Below are 21,099 nucleotides of genomic sequence, written 5' to 3' on the forward strand. Positions count from 1 at the left end.
GGTTAGTGACATTTTAACATTGTCTCAGACTTAACAGTTAAAAAAAATAACATTATAAAAGGCTCAAATAAGAACAAAGATCTGAATATTTATTTGAATGGTTTTGTCAGGATGATTTTCATTAACAAAATCACTTTTTAACTGATGACCACAGGTTTTTCCATAAAGTTCTGAGAAAAATTGCAGCTGTTAACAGAAAACTTTTCTGTTATGCATGTATCCAATGTTCCGTTGATACTGTAGTGGATCTGAAGACTAGATTTTATTTCTTCACGATCTGAATGACATCCTCGTGTTCCATGATGTGTGTCAGTCCTACTCTCTGAGGACTGTACTTTGTGCTTGTTCCCTGTGGTGCAAAAAGACAGTAGGTTTTGAAGACAAGCCCATTCAGAACAAAAGCAAGAGTATGTTTCTCTTCAGGTGAAGGAGAATCTTACCCAAACAAGTGCGTACTTGAACTGGCTAGCTAATGTCCTGTGGATTCTGTGACACTGGAAGAAATAAGAGGAGCAATCATCAATCTGGGGTGCGTTTTCCAAAAGCATCGTTAGTCAACTATGATCAGAAGTTCCATCGAACTCTATTGGTAATGACGAAGCTTGCACCCATAGTTGGCTTTGCAACACAGACCTGATGGATACTTCATACAAGACATTGACATATAGATATTCTTAGAAACCTTTTGGAGTCTTATTTGAAAGAATGTTTTACTTAATATTTATATATTTTATTATTAAGAATTGTAGGTATGAGTGCTGGACAGGACTTTTTCGTTTTGTGTGTTTTTTTAAATATTTTTGTTCGAAACTTTGTGTGCTGCCATTTTGGCCAGGGCTCCCTGGTAGAAGAGATTTTTATCTCAATGGGAGGGAAGATAGACAGACAGACAGATAGAGAGAGAGAGAGAGAGAGAGAGAGAGAGAGAGAGAGAGAGAGAGAGAGAGAGAGAGAGTGTCCAAAAGTGATGTCCAGCCTAGGAAAATTGACATCTTCACACTTTATACAAATTATTGTTAAAAAAAAGTGTTACAGATTTTGTAAGCATATTGTGTAGTTGTGCTTGGAGTCAATTTATAAGACAATGAAGCACACAGAATTGTGTAGATATAACTTATGGCCAGGCTGTCATAGTAAAATAAAACTTTTTGCTATAGTTTACCCCTATTTTGCCAAATAATTTTGCCAGATAAACACCTTAACCAAGTTTAATGTTTTGTTCTTCCCTCATATTTAAAAAATATTAAATATTTTCCTTTATTTTGATGGTAAAAAATTATTCAGACATTTTTGATATATTTTTACTAATGGGTTCAGGACACTATAGTTCATTTATGTAAGTGAGGATAGCAAAATAAAGTCAACTGTGTCATATTATACCAAAAATTCTTCATACAGTGGACTACCAGTAAATTATTCAGACACTTTGACCTGACCATGTTTTGCTTCAGTGTTATCTGACATAATTAAGAATATTTTTTTCTTTAACTCTGAGATCTTGTCATATGTCATTTTTTTTAAACTGTAGTGATTAAACTGTAATAATGAATGAAATTTTCAAGGTGTCTGAATATATTTTGGTTTGACTGTATACGTGTATGAGGATTTAGTTAAGACAGCATATAAAACAGATATTCAGGTATACAAATATTTTTCCAAAGTGCACAACATTTCATTAATCATGCGTTGTTGTTTTTTTTTAAATGAACAAATATGAAAAAATATTTTGGTTAAAGGTGCGTGGAGTATTGACCGCTATGTAACATAAATAAAGTTACAGGTAACACAGGACAACAAAACAGAGACATACCACATGTTCAACTGAAGCTCCTCGTCTCATGATTATAGGGTCACCAAAATCTGGTCGTTCTACACAACAATAAAAAAAGAGGGTAAAGATTGAGGAACATAAACAATTATAGAAATTCAAATATCTATACTGTACTGGATTTAATTTTTTTTAACAGGAAACCAATGTACCTCTTCAAAATAGGCTTTTTCAGTACAGATCCCCTATTATAACCTTGGGTTGAAAACCACCCATATTATTCTTTAAATTATATAGATAACTGCTTAACTAGAACTAAAATAAAATCCTTTAGTTAATACTTTGTAAAAAGTACTGTACAGCAAAGAAACGTAGCACTCGCTCAATTCTTATGTGAAGGGAAACTTCCTAAATTGAAGTTAAGATTTAAATTTAGGAGGAATGCTTCAACACCAAATGTGAACCTTAATCCAGCCCACCTTTTCCAGCAGATGGAAAAAAGCTTCCCCACCAAAATGAACCAAAATCTGATGCCAAACTGACTTGATTTACACTAAAAACTCTAATAAATCACTCTAATCTCAATTAAAATGCTAAAAAGGTTCATTAATTTAACATATCAATACAAAACAAGCAGCTTTGTCATAATTAAAGCAGACATACAGTAAATAGAGGGAGGCCTTTAAATATGAAAAGCACTGCTCTAGTGTGAAACCCCCCTAAAAATTTAAATAACTAAAATATGAGGACAAAAAAGGCACACCTCCTCTCTTCTTGGTATATATGCAGATCAGAGCCAGGTATTCCCATAACTGCTCAAGGAGGTAATCTAGATTCAGTTTCATGCCACAACTGATGACTACACTGTTAGCTTTATGAGCCAGACGATCCACTTCCTCGATAGAAATCTGATCCACTTTGTTGTACACCTGTAATAAGATTAATAATTAATAATCATTTTCAAATTTGCCAACATACTTTTCAATCAGAGAAGCTTTGCATTAGGCTGATACTTGAATTGAAATATATCTACACTCACATATAAGCAAGGCATGTATACTCTGTTGCCCACAATGACATCAATAAACTCATCTGGAGTGCTGTCCTCTCTGAACAAAACCTCAGCATTGAAGATTTCTGCAGTCGTGTTAAGGTAGACGTGTCACTTATCATTGGAGGAAAATTAAACAAAGTGACTAAACTAGGCAAAAGGATACTGTACTCATGGAGAATGAGCTGAACAAGCTTCTCAGAGCAGTGTGTGAGAGGAACCGTTGAATTGTACGATAAGCCACCTCCTTTTTTAGGCTGAAAAACAGATATTTCACATGTGAACAGATAAAATATGCAAGAGGAATGTTTCAGGATATCTGTGTGTGATCCTGCAGTCTCAGTATTTCTGAAGCTCAGTTTTTCAAAAGGACATTTTCACATGTAGTGCTTCAAATTGCTAAATCGTTATGTTTGACACAATGATGTGCTTATACACTATGGTTCAAAAGTTTTTTAATGTTCTTGAAATAAGTCTCTTATGTTCACCAATGTTGCATTTATTTGATCAAAAAAAAAAGGAACCATTGTGAAATATTACCATTTAAAATATATTTTATTCCTGTGATGTTAAAGCTGAGTTTTCAGCATCATTACGAGTCTTCAGTGTCACATGAACCTTCAGAAATAATAATAATATGGTGATTTGCTGCTCAAGAAACAATATTTTGTTGAAAACAGTTGTGCTGTGCTGCTTAATATGTTTGTTGAAACGGTGCTAAATTTTAAGGATTCTGTGATGAATAAAGTTCAAAAGAACAGCAATTCTCTGAAATTAACATTATAAATGTCTTTACTGTCACTTTTGATCAATACGTTCTTAATGAAAAAAAAAAAACACTTTTCCAGTAACAATAAGGTTCATTAGTTAAACATTAGTTAATGGATTAACTAACATGAACTAACCATGAGCAATACATTTGTTACTGTATTTACTAATCTTCGTTAACGATAGTTAATGAAAATACATTTGTTCGTTGTTTGTACATGTTAGTGTTAACTAATGTTAACAAGATATTAATAATGCATTAGTAAATGTTGAAATTAACATTAACAAAGATTAATAAATGCTGTATAAGTGCAGTTCATTATTAGTTCATGTTAACTAATTCAGTTAACTAATGAACCAAACTTTTGAAAAGTGCAAATGTTTTTAAAAGGTCAAGCTTGACACTTTTGTCTTTTGAATATTATTGTCAACTAAAAAATTATAATGTATTTTGGTGAGTAAAGCGGACTGAAATTAATGGATGAGACTCAACAAAATAAAATACTAAATTTGAAGTGCATGTTAGTCAGTAGACAATCTGAAACACTAACCTTAAAATAGATATTTGGTTTGGGCCGGTTGAGTCTAATGCCAACAGATTCAAGTTCTTTTTCCAGAAGTTCCCTGAAGAACAAACGACAATCGTCAAACAGAACAATAGTGCAAATATTGCAAACATTATCCAAAGACTTCATGTTTCAACTCACCTCTGAACCTCTCCTTTCGTTGCGTCCAACATCATGATGACCACATCCGCAGTTCTGGCCACAGCAATGACCTGTCTACCTCTGCCCTTACCTTTGAAACAAGAACACATGAATTTCACACATTTAATATGTCAATATGAAAATTCATATAAAAATGTAGATTACACATGAACATACCTTGTGCAGCCCCTTCAATGATACCAGGCAAATCCAGCAGCTGTATGTTGGCACCTTTGTACTAGAATGGAATGTATATGATATTTATAATACTATAATAACAGAAATAAGATATAAACAAAGACAGATGAAAGAGAAATATTTTAACATGAGTGATACCTCAATGACACCAGGAATGCAGGTCAAGGTGGTGAACTCATATGAAGCCGCTTCACTTTCTGTTGATGTCATTAAACTGAGAAAGGTAGACTACAGGAAATACCATAAATTAGAGCATGTCTTGACCATCATAAATACAATATGGCACAGTTGGTGTCATTGTTACCTTGCCAACGGAGGGGAACCCAATCAGAGCCACTCTAGCATCGCCAGATTTCATAACATCAAAGCCTTCACCTTTGGCTCCAGCTGATTTTGAGGGCTCCAGAAGCTGGGCTCTGTACTTGGCTAGCTTGGCTTTCAGTAAACCCAGATGGTACTCAGTTGCTGCAAAACAAGTGTGGAACTAATCAGAATTTAACTGATGAAGAGTAAGCAGACACAAAGCAACAAAAGGCCCACTGGACATTTAAAGCAGGCAGGGTCTCTTTCTTGCCTTACCTTTATTCTTCTGCGTTCGAGAGATTTCTCTCTCTATCTCCGCTATCTTTTCCAGAATCCCCATTGTCAATGAAGTGTGGTATATTTCCTAATGTGAAGCCTGTGAACATAACAGTAGTATGAAATCAGGCACGTCCATCTGTTCTCTAGCTACGTTGTCAGTAGTAAGCTAAGCTAGTAGGCACTTACATCAAACTTATTAAAACACTGTTGCAGATTGATAAGTCACACAAATATTGTACCAAATGGCTATATGTATCAATTCAACACTTCAGAAAGTATTATAGATTGTCACTCGTGTATTTAAAAGAGTAAATGCTGTAATAATTACAGTTTTGTGCAGCCCGAAGTCTGCGGCATGGACTGCTGGTGACGTCACCACTCGCTGGTGGACAGTGCGGCACAGAAATTGCTCCGGTGTGAAACTAATTCTTTCGTTTTTAACTCCTGAACGTGTTTTTTTTTTTTGTTTGTTTTTGTTTTTTAAATACAGCGCTTACATTTATTGTGATATGTCATGTTATATTTTTACCGTTGATGCTATACTGTGGATAATTTACACAAGACCAACACGTGGTTAACAACAATCGTTCCTATCATGCATAACAGTGGTTGGAATTCAATTCTGACTGATTTCTGCGAATCGGTTCATTTGAACAGTCGTTTCACAACACCGATTTAGTGATTATTTCAAGTCATCACGTATTTACTTAGGAATTTGGTCCCTTGCATACAGTCGTGGAATAACATTCTAGGAACGCCAGGTGAAGGTATATATCGTCGTTCATGAATTTGCTCATTCAGAAGAACCGACTCAAAAGAACGATTCGTTCACATGGGACAAGGTTGCCAATTCCGCTGTTTTCCTGCGGTGTTCTTTTAAACTGTTGCCACGGATTTATTTTCCCCCAGGATTGAAAATTTTATTGAAATGCTTATATTAAAATATTTCACTCTACCCAATATAAAACTACGGAGCCCCGCACATGACATGCAAGAAAAAAAATTAAATCATGCGCACGATTTACTAATTCATTCCCTCGATTTACTAATTTGTGTGCACTATTTACTAATTTGTTTCCTCGTTTTAAAAATTATGAGCATGATGTATAAATCGAGGGAACAAAATAGTAAATCATGCACACGTTTTAGTAAATTGAGGGGACAAAATCGATTATGGATTTAGCCTATTATTTTTCCCCTGCAAGTCATGTCCAGGGCTCCGTATAAAACTGCACTAGACTGGTAGGGAGAAGAAATATATGACCAGCAAAACTGTAAATAGTTCACTATCAAATAAAGGCTAACTAACCCCACTTAACGATTTTGGTCACCAGCTGTCAGTCTTAAAGAGCTAGTTCACCCAAAAATGAAAATTCAAACTGCCAACGGCTGAAATCACATGACTTTGGCGCTCCGAACAGCAGATTCAATACACTGATTCATTTATGCTCCGATGCTTCCTGAAGCAGTGTTTTGAAATCGGCCATCACTATATAAGTCGTTATTATTTTATTTTTTTTGGTGCTCCAAGAATATTCTCGTCGCTTTATAATATTAATATTGAACCACTGTACTCACATGAACCGATTTAAATATGTTTTTAGTACATTAATGGATCTTGAGAGAGGAAATGTCATTGCTCCCTATGAAGGCCTCACTGAGCCATCGGATTTCAACTAAAATAATAATTTGTGTTCTGAAGATTAACGAAGGTCTAACGGGTGTGGAACGACATGAGGGTGAGTAATTAATGACAGAATTTTCATTTTTGGGTGAACTAAGCCTTTAAGGTAAGATCATTTTATTTATGAAAACATATTGTGTTTATAATTTACGTCTATAGTGATTTGAAATTAGATGTAATGCACAACAATGTAACATGTATTTGGGGTATAGGAGTGCCATATTTTACGACAGGTTTTGATATTTGGACTAGATTCGCTTGGGCTGGGTTTATTACGGAGATCTGGCAACCCTGGTAGTATATAGCACATCGTGCGATGTTAAACATGGCAGCCTCTGCCGGGTCGCGATCTTCCACGAGTAACAACACTGGTATGGAGGGTTTCCCTTTCCCCTTGGTCAACAGACCAGCTGAGGACAGTACGAGTAAAGATCAGACCACTGCCGGAGAACCGAAAAAGAAACCGTGCCGAGCGTGTACGGATTTTAAATCATGGATGAAGTTGCAGAAACAGACGTCCTCAGTCTCAGTGCAGGTGAACAGTGGAGTAACGTTATTGATCTCTGACAGCGAAACAACAGTTTTAAATGTATAATATCTGTGAAAACAAAATGGATACATCTTTGCTGAACTTATACAGACTTTCAGTACAATTGTATCGGTGAAGGATTTTTGACATTTTAGAATGACATTAATCTTTCCTTTCTCGTACTATAGTTTTACTAAATGTAGCAATAACTATGGTATATTTTGTCATAAATTTATAATAAATCATCTATTTTAGGGGAGTAATGGAATCTATTTTTAATGACAGTTTTAGTTGTACTTTCTAAATATATTGGCTGCTACAATACTATTATAATAAGTAAATTCAATAGTTTTTTGCAGTGCTTCTCAACCAGGGGGCCTCAGTAAACTTCCAAGGGGGTTGCAGGATTACTTATCAGTATATGATAATAATAATAATAAAATAATTATAGTGTTATAAAATATAAATATAATAATAAAATAAATATGTAAAATAATCAAACTCTTAACATAAATTAAAATGCTAAAAAACACATAAAACTAAGATTTAAACCGAAACCATATTTCTATTTTACCCCCTCTGTAACTGTTTTGTTTTATACATACAATTCTTGAAACTTTTGGAATCACAAAATGAATTGTGATTTATTTATTCAATACATCAATACTCTCAGTTTTTCTTAATAAAAGTAGTTTGAAAGTTAGCAGATTAATTACATTAGAAATATCTGAGCCTGTGGGGGAGGGAGCCTTTGAATATTTCGTCGGAGGGCTTCGAGTCAAAAACGGTTTTATAGGAACCATAGTTACACTGAACCAATTGGTAAAAGAAGCCAGTCATGGTTATAGTTACTTGTCAAGAAAGATCTGTCATGAAACGCTAACTCTTCAAATACTGGTCAATGTTTGCAATAGCAGAGCAGCACACTTTCTGAAACCCTCCACCTTCCCCAGCTCCACCTGTGTAGATCTGCTATGGGAAATTCATGTATGCTATACTGTACAGTAGCAGCATGTCATGTGTGTATATATAGCAAGTCCCAGCAGCGGCGTAGCAGATCATGTCCGCCAAGATCAAACATATCAACATTGTCATATTAGTTACCATCCCAAACAGAGTTATCATTATAGAACAATAGTTCAGCTGCCAAAGCATGGCACCAACCCTAGGTCATGGGTTCAACACAGTAATGTTGTGCTAAGACAGTTGCTATTGTTTACAGGTCCCTCACAGTAAACAATCATATGATATTTGAACAGGAGAGCAGGGCGGTGGAGGAAACTAAGCCTGTTGAATGCCCTCTGGACAGAGAGGAACTGGGCAGGAGCTCATGGTCTTTTCTTCACACTATGGCTGCATATTATCCAGACACACCGACCACAGAACAACAGGGGGAGATGACGCAGTTCATCAACCTCTTCTCAAAGGTTTTCCCGTGTGATGAATGTGCAGAGGACCTGAGATCAAGGTTTTCATCATTTATATTTGTTGTGGTTTTTATGTTTGTACATTTTAGCAGAAGCATTGCAATGTTTACGTTTATGTTTGCTAGTATGTGTTTCAATGATCTTGTCTCTTATCAGATTGAAATCAAATCAACCAGACGCTAGCAGCCGGCACAACCTCTCGCAGTGGCTGTGTCGCCTCCATAATGACATCAACACCCGGTTAGGCAAGCCGGAGTTTGACTGCAGCAGGGTGGATGAGCGATGGCGAGATGGCTGGAAAGATGGTTCTTGTGACTGAAAATCTCCAACACGGTCATGAACTAAATATAGTCACATACTGATTCTGTGGACCTGTCATTTTTGTTGCAACAAATACAGGTCGCAGGGCCATTCAGGAGTCATGCATAGACATGTACATGTTGACTTTGCACTGTTGGATTAGTTCACCCAAAAATTAAAATAATGTCATTTATTACTCACCCTCATGTCGTTCCACAACCGTAAGACCTTCATTCATCTTCAGAACACAAATTAAGATATTTTTTAATAAAATCCGATGGCTCAAGGAGGCCTGCATTGCCAGCAAGTTAATTTACACTTTCAAACACTCAGAAAGAATACATACATATTACATAAATACATATTTAAAACAGTTTATCTGACTACAGTGGTTCAACCTTAATATTTAAGGTTGAAGCTTTACGAGTCTTTTGTTTCGAATCAGTGGTTCAGAGCGCCAAAAATTACACGAATTCAGTAAACGAGGCTTCCTTACATCATAAGTGTTTTGAAACTTCAATGGTTCACATGACTTTGGCAGTTTGATATGCGCTCTGAACCACTGATTCGAAACAAAAGATTCGTAAAGCTTCGAAGCTTCATGAAGCAGTGTTTTGAAATCGCCCATCACTAGATATTGTTGAATAAAGTCGCTATTTTGTTTTTTTGTCGCACAAAAAGCATTCTCGTCGCTTCATGACATTAAAGTTCAACCTCTGTAGTTACATGAACTGTTTTAAATATGTTTTTAGTACCATTCTGGGCATTGAAAAAGGAAATTAACTTACTTGCAATAGAGGCCTCACAAAAATATCTTAATTTGTGTTTTGAAGATGAACGAAGGTCTTACGGGTGTAGAACGACATGAGGGTGAGAAATTAATGACAGAATTTTCATTTTGGGTGAACTAACAGTTTAAACATTGTTCTAACTGATATAATTTTTTATTAATATACAAATGTCTAAATTGTACTTTTAATCAATAGTTTGTCTGTCTACAAGACTATGGCGTTACAGCCCATACTTTTTTGGAATGGTTGATCTCTCGGTGGATGTAAACAGCCCAGAGGTAACTGAATGAACTTTGTTCCACAGATAGAAATAAAAATGTTCTAGTTGTTTAGAGCAGTGGTTCTCAACTTTTTTGACTCCAAGGCCCCTCATTATCAAAGACAATATTTGGACCCCCTGCCCAAAGATACACTATATTGCCAAAAGTTTTGGGATGCCTGCCTTTACGTGCACATGAACTTTAATGACATCCCATTCTTAAACGGTAGGGTTTAATATGGAGTTGGCCCACCCTTTGCAACTATAACAGCTTCAACTCTTCGGGGAAGTTTTTCCACAAGGTTTAGGTGTGTGTTTGTGGGAAGTTTTGATCATTCTTCTAGAAGTGAGGTCAGGCACTGATGAAGGCCTGGCTCACAGTCTCCGCTCTAATTCATCCCAAAGGTGTTCTGTGGGGTTGAGGTCAGGACTCTGTGCAGGCCACTCAAGTTCCTCCGCACTAAATTCGCTCATCCATGTCTTTATGGACTTTGCTTTGTGCACTGGTGCACAGTCATGTTGGAACAGGAAGGGGCCATTTCCAAACTGTTCCCACAAAGTTAGGAGCATGAAATTGTCCAAAATGTCTTGGTATGCTGAAGCATTAAGAGTTCCTTTCACTGGATCTAAGGGGCCAAGCCCAACCCCTGAAAATCAACCCCACACCATAATCCCCCTCCACCAAACTTTACACTTGGCACAATGCAGTCAGGCAAGTACTGTTCTCCTGACAAACACCAAACCCAGACTCGTCCATTGGACTGCCAGACAGAGAAGCGTGATTCGTCACTCCAGAGAACATGTCTCCACTGCTCTAGAGTCCAGTGGTGGTGTGCTTTACACCACTGCATCTGACGCTTTGCATTGCACTTGGTGATGTAAGGCTTGGATGCAGCTGCTCGGCCATGGAAACCCATTCCATGAAGCTCTCTACGCACTGTTCTTGAGCTAATCTGAAGGCCACACAAAGTTTGGAGGTCTGTAGCTATTGACTCTGCAGAAAGTTGGCGACTTTTGTGCACTGTGTGCATCAGCATGCGCTGACCTCGCGTCTGTGATTTTATGTGGCCTACTACTTAGTGGCTGAGTTTCTGTTGTTCCCTATTGCTTCCCAATCTCACAAATGGACTTCTTGCACAGGTGGCAACCTATCACGGTACCACGCTTGAATTCACTGAGCTCCTGATTCTTTAACAAATGTTTGTAGAAGCAGTCTGCATGCCTAGGTGCTTGATTTTATACACCTGTGACCATGGAAGTGATTGGAAAACCAGAATTCAGTGATTTGGAGGGGTGTCCCAATACTTTTGATATAGTGTGTTTCTGATACTTCTGCTATAATGATAAAGCTGCTAATTTTCAAAGTTCAAAGATTTCCATGCTATTTCCAGGTCTAGAAATCACATTTTTTAAATTTCCTCAAACATACATACAGACAGATGATTTCAGCTTACATTTTAATTTTTAGCTTCATTTTTAGCTTTTAAAGCAATTGTTCACCCCAATAAGAAAATTCTGTCATAATTTACTCACCCTCATGCCATTCCAAACCTGTATGAGTTTCTCTCTTCTGATGAATTCAAAAAATGATATTTTGAAGATTGTCAGTAACCAAACAGTTGATGGGCCCCATTGAATCCATAGTATTTTTTCCCATATTGTGTAAGTCAATGGTGGCCCATCAAATGTTTGGTTACCCATATTCTTCAAAATATTTTCTTAAATTCATACAGATTTGGTAAAACTTGAGAATGAGTAAATGATGATCTGTCCCTTAAAAGTCATCTTGTGGGCCCCTTGGAAGTGTGCTGAGGTCTCCTAGTGGGTCCCAGCCCCTAGTTGAAAACCACAATGGTCTCTACATTAATAATAATATACAGGAAGGGGTAAAAACAATGAATCATGGGTCATGTTCAACTGCATCAAGTTAAGCTTTTTAAAGTAAGCAAAACTGCCTGCGTTTGCATGCATATTTGCTAGTAACAAATGTGGCGAAGATAGGCTACAATTATTATTCACCGAATACTGTAGCTTAATTCTCTCACATTGCTTTCCTTATGATTCTTGCTTTTTATGTATGCACTTATTTGCTGTCAGCCAGACCGCATCGTCTTAGCATTGCACTCAGTTACATGAACCTACACAAGTATGTTGTGATAGTCCTGTATGACTTTAAGCAGAACACAAACTGAAAAACATTAGGGTCCAAACAACACTGGACCCTATTGACGTTCATTATGTGCACAGTTTAGTTGTGTAGCCCTGCATCCAGTGTTTGTCTCATCATAGCCCCATGGACCTTCACTGTGTGCAGGCTGAAATTATAATAAAGCTATACTGACTATATTATATTCTGCATGCCGCCCGAAATGTTCAATTTGGCCTCTTGTTGGTGAAGCTGAACAACCCTGTCTATATGAAGTTATCGCTCTCTCAGCTGAGGACATGATAGTCGGTAGATGTTGCTGTGGAGAATGTAACAGCGAGATTGCGCACGCCTCTGACAGGCAGTGGGGTGTGTGAGTGTGTGTGTGTGTGAGTGTGTTTGCCTACCTCGACCAAGAGCCCAGCAGAGCCTGAATAACAGTAGGAGGAAAATGGACGGAGTGGGTTCATTTGGCGCTGGCAGAGCCGGGGCTGCGTTCGACCCTTTTGCCTTTATTCAGCAGCCGCAGACCATCCTTAGAATATTATCATGGGTAAGACATTCATTTGCCTCCAGATAGTCGTGTCAGCCTAGAGCAGACGAATGTAGTCTGTGAGAATAACCCAGAATTTTTCATCACACGCTCATTTAATAATTTAACGAGGTCATTGGGAAATTTGACGCTCATATTGATATGCGTTTTGCGACATGCGAGATTATTTTTTCGTTTATATTTGACGTATTGATGTCATGAAGCGTATTTGCCTGTGGTGACGAGGTTACTCATGTGATTCCTTCTAGAATAATAACATATAAAAGAATGAATATAAATACATGCGCTCATTCCTGAATCTTTGATGTAGTTTCGTTTGTTACTGTGAGATTAATTCGTGTATAATAGCATTAGTCTATATTATTATGTATTATATTTATAAATAGGCCTATCACTATAGGCGTGACTTCAAATAGCATATACATTATATCGATGAACGTTTCTTTTTCATGCAGTATAAGGTTTTTCAGCAAGAACATCATTGTAGTGTGTCTAAAAACATAGCGAATGTGTCATTTTGAGCATCGTATGTGTTTGATCATGAAATGCTGTTTAGACAGGCAGCCCACTAGGTTTGATGATCCGCAGCCACAGTCTGCTTCTATATGACCGGCTCCTCGATTCTGATTGGTTGTTGCTTTACTATACGCTCATGTACTGTTACTGTTACTTCCATTTGATTTGATTTTGCATCAGACAAACACATCACGTGGACCATTGCTTTGTGCAATAAAATTCTCTTTCAGTCAAGTGTTTTTATTTCTTCTAAAAAAAATAAATAAAATAAAATAAAAATAAAGGTAAAATATTTTCAGAAATAAAAGATTTAATACAGAACATATGAAAGTATTGATTACAGCAATGTTCATTGAATAGCATTGTGATGGTCATACAGCGGATCTTATTATGACTGTGTAAGTTTTAATTTAATCACTTTAATTAAGAACATTAACAAACATTACTACATTTTATAATGTTTAGCTGATCATTAGTAAATTTGAAATTGTTTAATAGTTTCATTAAATGTAATGAAAAAAGTTTTATTTATATATATATATATATATATATATATATATATATATATATATATATATATATATATATATATATATATATATATATAAAATGTATTTTCTCTACAGACAGACTAAGGTGTATATAATCAGGGAGTTGACAAACATCAAGATTTTAGTTAAAATGTATGTATAACTTATAAATATAGAAATTAAAATATATTTTAGCTTTTATAACTGGTCACCATTTTACATATTCCTGCACTTCCTGAAGTACTGATATAGCCTGTCAATTAATGAGACATCAAAACTGTAATTCATGTGACAGGAAGCGTCTGCTTGACACTTCATGTCAGCTGCCTTTATACAGTATGATAGTATTTAATGTAATAGTATATTAAATATTTAATGTCATTTATAATGGTTTTAACAGCATTATCATAAAAAGACATGCTTATCTTTTCCCCTGCAGATCTTCTCAATAGTGGTGTTCGGATCCATAATAAATGAAGGCTATGTCAACCACGGCAGCGAGAGGCTCTATTGCGTTTTCAACAAGAACAACAACGCCTGCAACTATGGGACCACCATTGGGCTAATAGCATTTCTAGCCTGCATTTTCTTCATTATCCTTGACATGAAGTTCCAACAGATCAGCAGTATTAAAGACAGGAAGAAGGCAGTGATGCTGGACATTGGATTTTCAGGTAAACAATAAGAGCAAGCCAAAACAGACTCAGACTCTCTGTGACTGCATGCTATTTTTAAGCTGTGAATTATTCATGGGGTCTGGCAGCGATTCATGATTTCCACAGAAATACTATACCACTTTTATTTGTGATTTTGACTATTTGTGTAAACATGTGTGCAGTATAGTAAACTATATTGGCATTATTAGTCTAATATATGTATTTTGTCCATGATTGCAGGTTTCTGGGCATTTTTGTGGTTTGTTTGTTTCTGCTTCTTGGCCAACCAATGGCAACGCACCACCCCAGATGAGCTGCCCTTAAATCAGGGAGCGGATGCTGCCAGAGCAGCCATAACCTTCTCCTTCTTCTCCATCTTCACCTGGGTAAATGAGAAAATGGAAATGAAAACACATTTTTCTGTCATTTTATGAGAGTGACCGCCATTTCTGCAGAACACTATTTTGAGTTCATGAATACATGAGTAAGTTGTTAAATCATGACCTATCTTAGTGACATTAGCTTGCTCTACATACTGGTTTCAGCCCTCAGGGGATTTGGGAACATGTAATGGAATTACTTCCTTTTCCCTGGCCATGAATGAGGATAAGAATAGTGTTTGGTGATGTGTCCTGATGTCCTGATGCGAGAGAAGCAGTGACAGTGTAAGAAAGCAGAACTAAAGCATACTATTAAAAGTAATGCGTTAAAATATTGTGTTACTCCCTTAAAAAGTAACTAATTGTGTTGGTTACTTTTTATGGAAGTAATGTGTCTTTTGCGTTACTTTTTCTCATCTGGGCTGGGCTGTTTGTTTGTTTTTATAACAGCAAAAAATTATATTTTTGGTTCTGTTTTTTAAGGCCCTTTCACAAAATAATAACAAAATGAATAAGCCTGAATAAGGAAATGCAAATTCACGCCTGTACAGTAGAGGGCGCAGCTCAAACAAATCTTTCAGCTGTGCTGCCATTGCAGAATACAGGAGAAGAAATAAATGAGTAAATGTGCGCTCAAATTTACTCTAGAACTAGTCCAGAATAACCATCATGTTCACACAGCGCACACAACACCTCTACACTTACTCCCAATTTCTCTCAACATGACGACAGGAGAGCTGTCAGTCAGTAAATGGGAGAACAAATGTACTTTTTTGAAAAAGTAACTCAGATATTTTGTAAAAGTAATGCGTTACTGTTAAGGTACAAAAAGTAATCTGATTACATAACTTGCGTCACTTGTAATGTATTACAAGTTACAGTTATGCTGCTTAATATTTCTGGAAACCGATACATTTATTTCAGCATTCTTTGATGAATAGGAAGTTCAAAAGAATAGCTTTTTAATAGATAATTTATTGTAACAATGCAAGTCTTTACTGTCCCTTTTGATCAGTTTAAAGGTGCCCTAGAATTAAAAATTGAATTTACCTCAGCATAGTTGAATAACAAGAGTTCAGTACATGGAAATGACATACAGTGAGTCTCAGACTCCATTGTTTCCTCCTTCTTATATAAATCTCATTTGTTTAAAAGACCTCAGAAGAACAGGCGAATCTCAACATAACATGTTACATAACAGTGGGGATCATTAATATGTATGACCCCAATATTTGCATATGCCAGCCCATGTTCAAGCCATTAGACAAGGTCAGCCAGTATTAACGTCTGGATCTGTGCACAGCTGAATCATCAGACTAGGTAAGCAAGCAAGAACAATAGCGCAAAATGGCAGATGGAGCAATAATAACTGACATGATCCATGATTACATGACATTTTTAGTGATATTTGTGAATTGTCTTTCTAAATGTTTCGTTAGCATGTTGCTAATGTACTGTTAAATGTGCTTAAAGTTACCATCGTTTATTACTGTATTCACGGAGACAAGACTGTCGTTATTTTCATTATTAAACACTTGCAGTCTGTATAATTCATAAACACAACTTCATTCTTTATAAATCTCTCCAACAGTGTGTAATGTTAGCTTTAGCCACAGAGCACAGCCTCAAACTCATTAGAATCAATGTAAACATCCAAATAAATAACATTCTTATGCGATTAGACATGCTGCATAAAGATCCATTTTGAGGGTTATACTAGCTGTGTGAACTTTGTTTATGCTGTTTAAGGCAGTCGCGAGTCGGGAGCGAGAGATTTAAAGGGGCCGCAGCCTGAATTGCGCATATTTAATGATGCCCCAAAATAGACAAGATGATGTTGAGGACCTGCAAATGCTGTTGTAATGTTTTGATAATACTGGGATGTTTTCTACATTTTGCTAAGCTTACAAATTTAGCCATATGACAAAAAAGAACCAACTAAATGCCAAGTACTAGATTAATTTGACACCAATTTCACTGTAGTGCAAGAAAAGTGGATGCTTTCTTCAAATTTGGTCAAATTTGAGTTGAGAGTAGTTATTTTTTAATGAGCTTGAGTAATATGTGACTTTGAGTGGCTTTCTCTTTGTATTTCAGGCTGGTTCGACTGTAAGAGCGGTGCAGAAGTACCTGCTAGGGACCGACATGACCCTGTTCACCACAGAGCACCTCGATGGCAACCCTCCCGTCCAGCCCTACCCCACCGTCAAAACCACCGAGCCCAACGACACATACCAGAGCCCACCCTTCACTGAAAACCTGGACTCCACCGCCCCAACCTACCAGGTGCCAATTTACTGAAGCGCTGCCGAGCGAGAGTCCACGTGCGACGTCATTGGTCTGTCAGAATCAGTGTGAATGACTGGCACTGCTCTTCAAACTGAAGTGGTGTGACAATGTTCATAGGTAGTACCGTTCTGTGAACTTCTGTACAAGAATATGTTGATTGTGATTTCACTTTCGTTTGGAATATTACGTGTTAATTTATCAGCTGGAATGAAACTGGTTGAGGGGTATCAGTGTTGTATAAAAATGAAAAAGGTTACGTTGCATGTATTATATTTAGAGAGCTATTAAGTGCCATGCATCCTAAACAATAACTTATATATTCAGTTTCCATAATGCTGTTGGGTACTGTATATAAAGTGCAATATCTGAAACATGGAATCACCAAACGTTTGACACATTTAAGTGTTCTGCAAGCTTGCGAGAGGTGGTCTTCCTAAAAGAGGGTGGAGTTTCGCTGTAGATAAGGGTGTCTTCTGTATCAAAGGTGTGTAAAAATGGTGTTGATTCAATGTTTGATTTAGTGAAGCTACTAAACCTGTTAAGACATAAAGAAAGATTTTATTTTGTGTGGATTTCGAACAAAAAAAAAAGAAGTTTTTTTTATTAATTTATTTATTTTTTAATCAGAGTCATGATTAGTTGCAATTTTAAAAGAAAGAATACAAATATATAGTTATTTAAAAAGTTTAATCAGAATTTAAAAGAATATTTTAAGGAATAATTTCAAAAAAACTGGACAAATGGTAAGTAAATTTGAATACACAACTGTTCAAAAGTTTACGGTCAGTAAGGTTTTTTCAAAGAAATTAATACTTTTAGGGACACATTAGATTGATCAAAAATGACTATTTCAAATAAATGCTGCTCTTTTGAACTTTCTATTCATCAATGAATTTTAAAAAGCATGCATCACGGTTTTTACAAAAAAATATTAAGCAGCACAACTGTTTTTAACATTGATAATAATGAGAAATGTTTCTTGAGCATCAAATCATATCAGAATGATTTCTGAAGGATCATGTGACACTGAAAACTGGAGTAATGATGCTGAAAATTCAGCTTTGCATCACAGGAATAAATTACATTTTAAAATCTATTAAAATAGAATACAGTTCTTTTAAATTGTAATAATATTTTACAATATTACTGTTTTTATTGTATTTTTGATCAAATAAACGCAGCCTTGATGAGCATGAGAGACTCATAAAATCTTTACAGACCTAAAACATTTGAACTGCAGTGTAGATGCCAGTGTATGTGTTTGGGACACCCTTCAGATATTCATCAGTTGGCTGTTGTTTAAAAAAAAAAAAGGGGAAAAAAAGTGGTTTGGTGACCATCATCAGTGCTTTGTCTGATATGTGGTAGATTTTGGTAATGTTTCTGTGTTCAGAGATAGGGCAACATACAAAAATGATAGTGATTGTACTTCAAAACATGTAAATGAAGTATGTTTGTGAAAGTGGTCAGGGTCTTGTGTTTCCTGTACTTAACTCTGCACTCCTTAAAATGCCTCATGGACCAATATTTAGGAGTCATTTACTGAGGTATGTTTTGCTGGATCAAAATTTGCACCTCTAAACAAGTACTATAGGTGATGAAGAGATGTATAATTAAAAGCCTTATTTAGTTTTTGTATTCGTACTCCTTTGAAGGATAAAGTGCAAAATTTGCATCAGTAAAAATGCCTTGACCTTGTCCATGACTCTTTTTAAACACATATTACATACTGTATTTGCAGGCAATATATCCCATCTTGTGATTGAAAGATGTACACTAAAGATTTGCTGTTGTAAGTCGGAATGTCTTCGGACTGCAGTTGTCAGACATTATGAAAATAAAGACATGTTTTTCATGCGTGGATCACCTGTAATTTGTCCTTTAATGACTTTCGCACGAAAGTGAATGTTCACAGAGGTTGTCAGTCCTTGATATTCTGCCTACACTCGTAAAGGGTTAGTTCACCCAAAAATGAAAATTCTGTCATTAATTGCTCTCATGTCGTTCCACACCCGTAAGACCTTCATTCATCTTCGAAACACAAGTTAAGATATTTCTGATTAAATAAGAGCTCTCTGACTCCTCCATAGACAACAATTTAACCTAGTTAAAATAGTCAAAGTGACTACAGTGGTTCGACCTTAATTTTATGAAGTGACGATAATACTTTTTGTATCTGCAAAAACAAAACAAAAATAACTTTATTCAACAATATCTCCTCTTCTGAGTCATTCTCATACACTGTTTACGTCCAGCGCTTCCAGGTTCCACGCCAGAACGCAGACTCATTATTGACCGGCTCCTGCGTCAGCATCACAAGAAAGCAACGTGGCGCTTGCGCGAACAGCGTCAGCCAATATTGAGCCACCGTTCTGACGTAGAACCTGGAAGCGCTGGACGTAAACAGCGTATGAGAATGACACAGAAGAGAAGATACTGTTGAAGAAAGTTTTTTTTTTTTTTTGCAGACATAAAAAGTATGATCGTCGCTTCATAAAATTAAGGTTGAACCAGTGTAGTCACTTTGACTATTTTAACAATGTCTTTAGTACCTTTCTGGACCTTGACAGTGGTGATTATATTGCTGTCTATGGACGAGTCACAGCTCTCGGATTTCATAAAAAAAGTCTTAATTTGTGTCCTGAAGATGAACGAAGGTCTTACGGGTGTAGAATGACATGAGGGTGAGTAATTAAGTTTTGTCATCTGCCGCTTTAAAAGCTTGAGCTCCTAAAGCAGGATGGATTCTGATTGGCTGTCAATGTATTTATCAATCAACAGCTAGAAAATTTTTTTTCTGAAAGTGATTCCAACAATATCGTTTCTCCATTTCTCATTAAAGTTGTGATGTGCTATTCTTTTATATTTAAGTGAAAAGTGAAAGTGACGTGTGGCCAAGTATTATGTCACAAATGTCCTAATTTGTGCTCTGCATTTCACCCATCCAAGTGTACACACACACACACTAGTGAACACACACCTGGAGCAGCAGGCATCTGTTTTTGCTGCAGCGCCCGGGGAACGATTGGGGGTTAGGTGCCTTGGGTAATGAGAGTGGAAGAGAGTGCTGTTCATTCACTCCCACCACCTACATTTCCTGCCAGTACTGAGACTCGAACCCACAACCTTCAGGTTACAAGTCTGGCTCTCTAAACATTAGGCCAATTAGGTGTGAACGGCCTTTAGAAATACATTTCTAAAGGGCATTTTCAGTCGCAGCGATGCTATACATTATTAAAAATAAAGTTTCCAAAAGTTGTTTTTTGCAGGGATCCCATAGAAGAACCATTTTTAGTTTCCCAAAGAAGCTTTCTGTGAAAGGTTTCTTAAAGGAACCTAGTTGTAAGTGCTCAAGAAACTTTGGTGCACTGAAAAGTTTCCATGGATGTTAAAGGTTCTTCATGGAACCATCAATGCCAATAAACAACCATTTTTTTCTTAGTGTGTGAAGAACATTTTAATAATCTGAAGAACCTTTTTCCACTGTAAAGAACCGTTTGTTTACATGGATGTTCAAGTTTCTACATGGAACCACAGATGCCAATAAAGGGTTTTGTAAAATAACTGTAATTTTGCATGAAATCTTCCTCTAAATATCGCTGTAGTAAATATTTCTGAGTATGTTGCACACAACGAACAGAAGAAGTACAGAGACTGGAGCCACAGTAAATTCATCTAAAGGTTGATAATGTTTGACCAGCATTTATTCTGCAGATATGTCCCGACACATCACAATTTTTTGGCGACAGGGCCGTGCCACAATTAGCAGTTCCTGTAAGAGAGATTAGAAATGGTGAGCATACTGAAGTCTCAACAATCAATGGGAGGGTGAAAAACCATTTAAGAGGCTCAAGCACAATGGTAATCAGCAAAAAACTAAGCAAACAAATTAGAGAATTATCCGTCTGTACTAATGTGGTATTTTATATAAAACATTCTGTAGTCTGATCCTATCCGCCAACCTT

The 21,099-nt window shown here is 36.5% G+C and overlaps 3 protein-coding genes across 3 annotated transcripts; 2 read left to right on the forward strand and 1 right to left on the reverse strand.

Moving 5' to 3' along the window:
* Positions 1 to 52: 52 nt before the first annotated feature.
* drg2 (developmentally regulated GTP binding protein 2) lies at positions 53 to 5,528 on the reverse strand. The gene is made up of 13 exons (XM_067375758.1): positions 5,403 to 5,528; positions 5,072 to 5,171; positions 4,797 to 4,957; positions 4,631 to 4,720; positions 4,472 to 4,532; positions 4,295 to 4,385; positions 4,139 to 4,211; positions 2,986 to 3,076; positions 2,808 to 2,905; positions 2,532 to 2,697; positions 1,811 to 1,869; positions 441 to 494; positions 53 to 349 (listed from the first exon to the last, which is right to left on the reverse strand). Exons 2-13 carry the CDS (start codon positions 5,133 to 5,135, stop codon positions 263 to 265), a joined length of 1,095 nt encoding a protein of 364 aa, XP_067231859.1. The 5' UTR covers positions 5,136 to 5,171; positions 5,403 to 5,528; the 3' UTR covers positions 53 to 262.
* A 1,553-nt stretch (positions 5,529 to 7,081) lies between these two features.
* Positions 7,082 to 11,617, forward strand: gfer (growth factor, augmenter of liver regeneration (ERV1 homolog, S. cerevisiae)). Its single transcript, XM_067382382.1, has 3 exons — positions 7,082 to 7,293; positions 8,547 to 8,755; positions 8,871 to 11,617. The coding sequence occupies exons 1-3, from the start codon at positions 7,084 to 7,086 to the stop codon at positions 9,031 to 9,033; spliced, it is 582 nt and encodes a 193-aa protein (XP_067238483.1). The 5' UTR covers positions 7,082 to 7,083; the 3' UTR covers positions 9,034 to 11,617.
* Positions 11,618 to 11,763: 146 nt separating this feature from the next.
* syngr3a (synaptogyrin 3a) lies at positions 11,764 to 19,019 on the forward strand. Its single transcript, XM_067382381.1, has 4 exons — positions 11,764 to 12,763; positions 14,249 to 14,483; positions 14,706 to 14,851; positions 16,943 to 19,019. Exons 1-4 carry the CDS (start codon positions 12,662 to 12,664, stop codon positions 17,144 to 17,146), a joined length of 687 nt encoding a protein of 228 aa, XP_067238482.1. The 5' UTR covers positions 11,764 to 12,661; the 3' UTR covers positions 17,147 to 19,019.
* The last annotated feature ends 2,080 nt before the right edge of the window (positions 19,020 to 21,099 follow it).

Source organism: Chanodichthys erythropterus, chromosome 3 (assembly GCF_024489055.1).
Source record: "Chanodichthys erythropterus isolate Z2021 chromosome 3, ASM2448905v1, whole genome shotgun sequence".
In the NCBI taxonomy this organism is placed as follows: Eukaryota; Metazoa; Chordata; class Actinopteri; order Cypriniformes; family Xenocyprididae; genus Chanodichthys; species Chanodichthys erythropterus.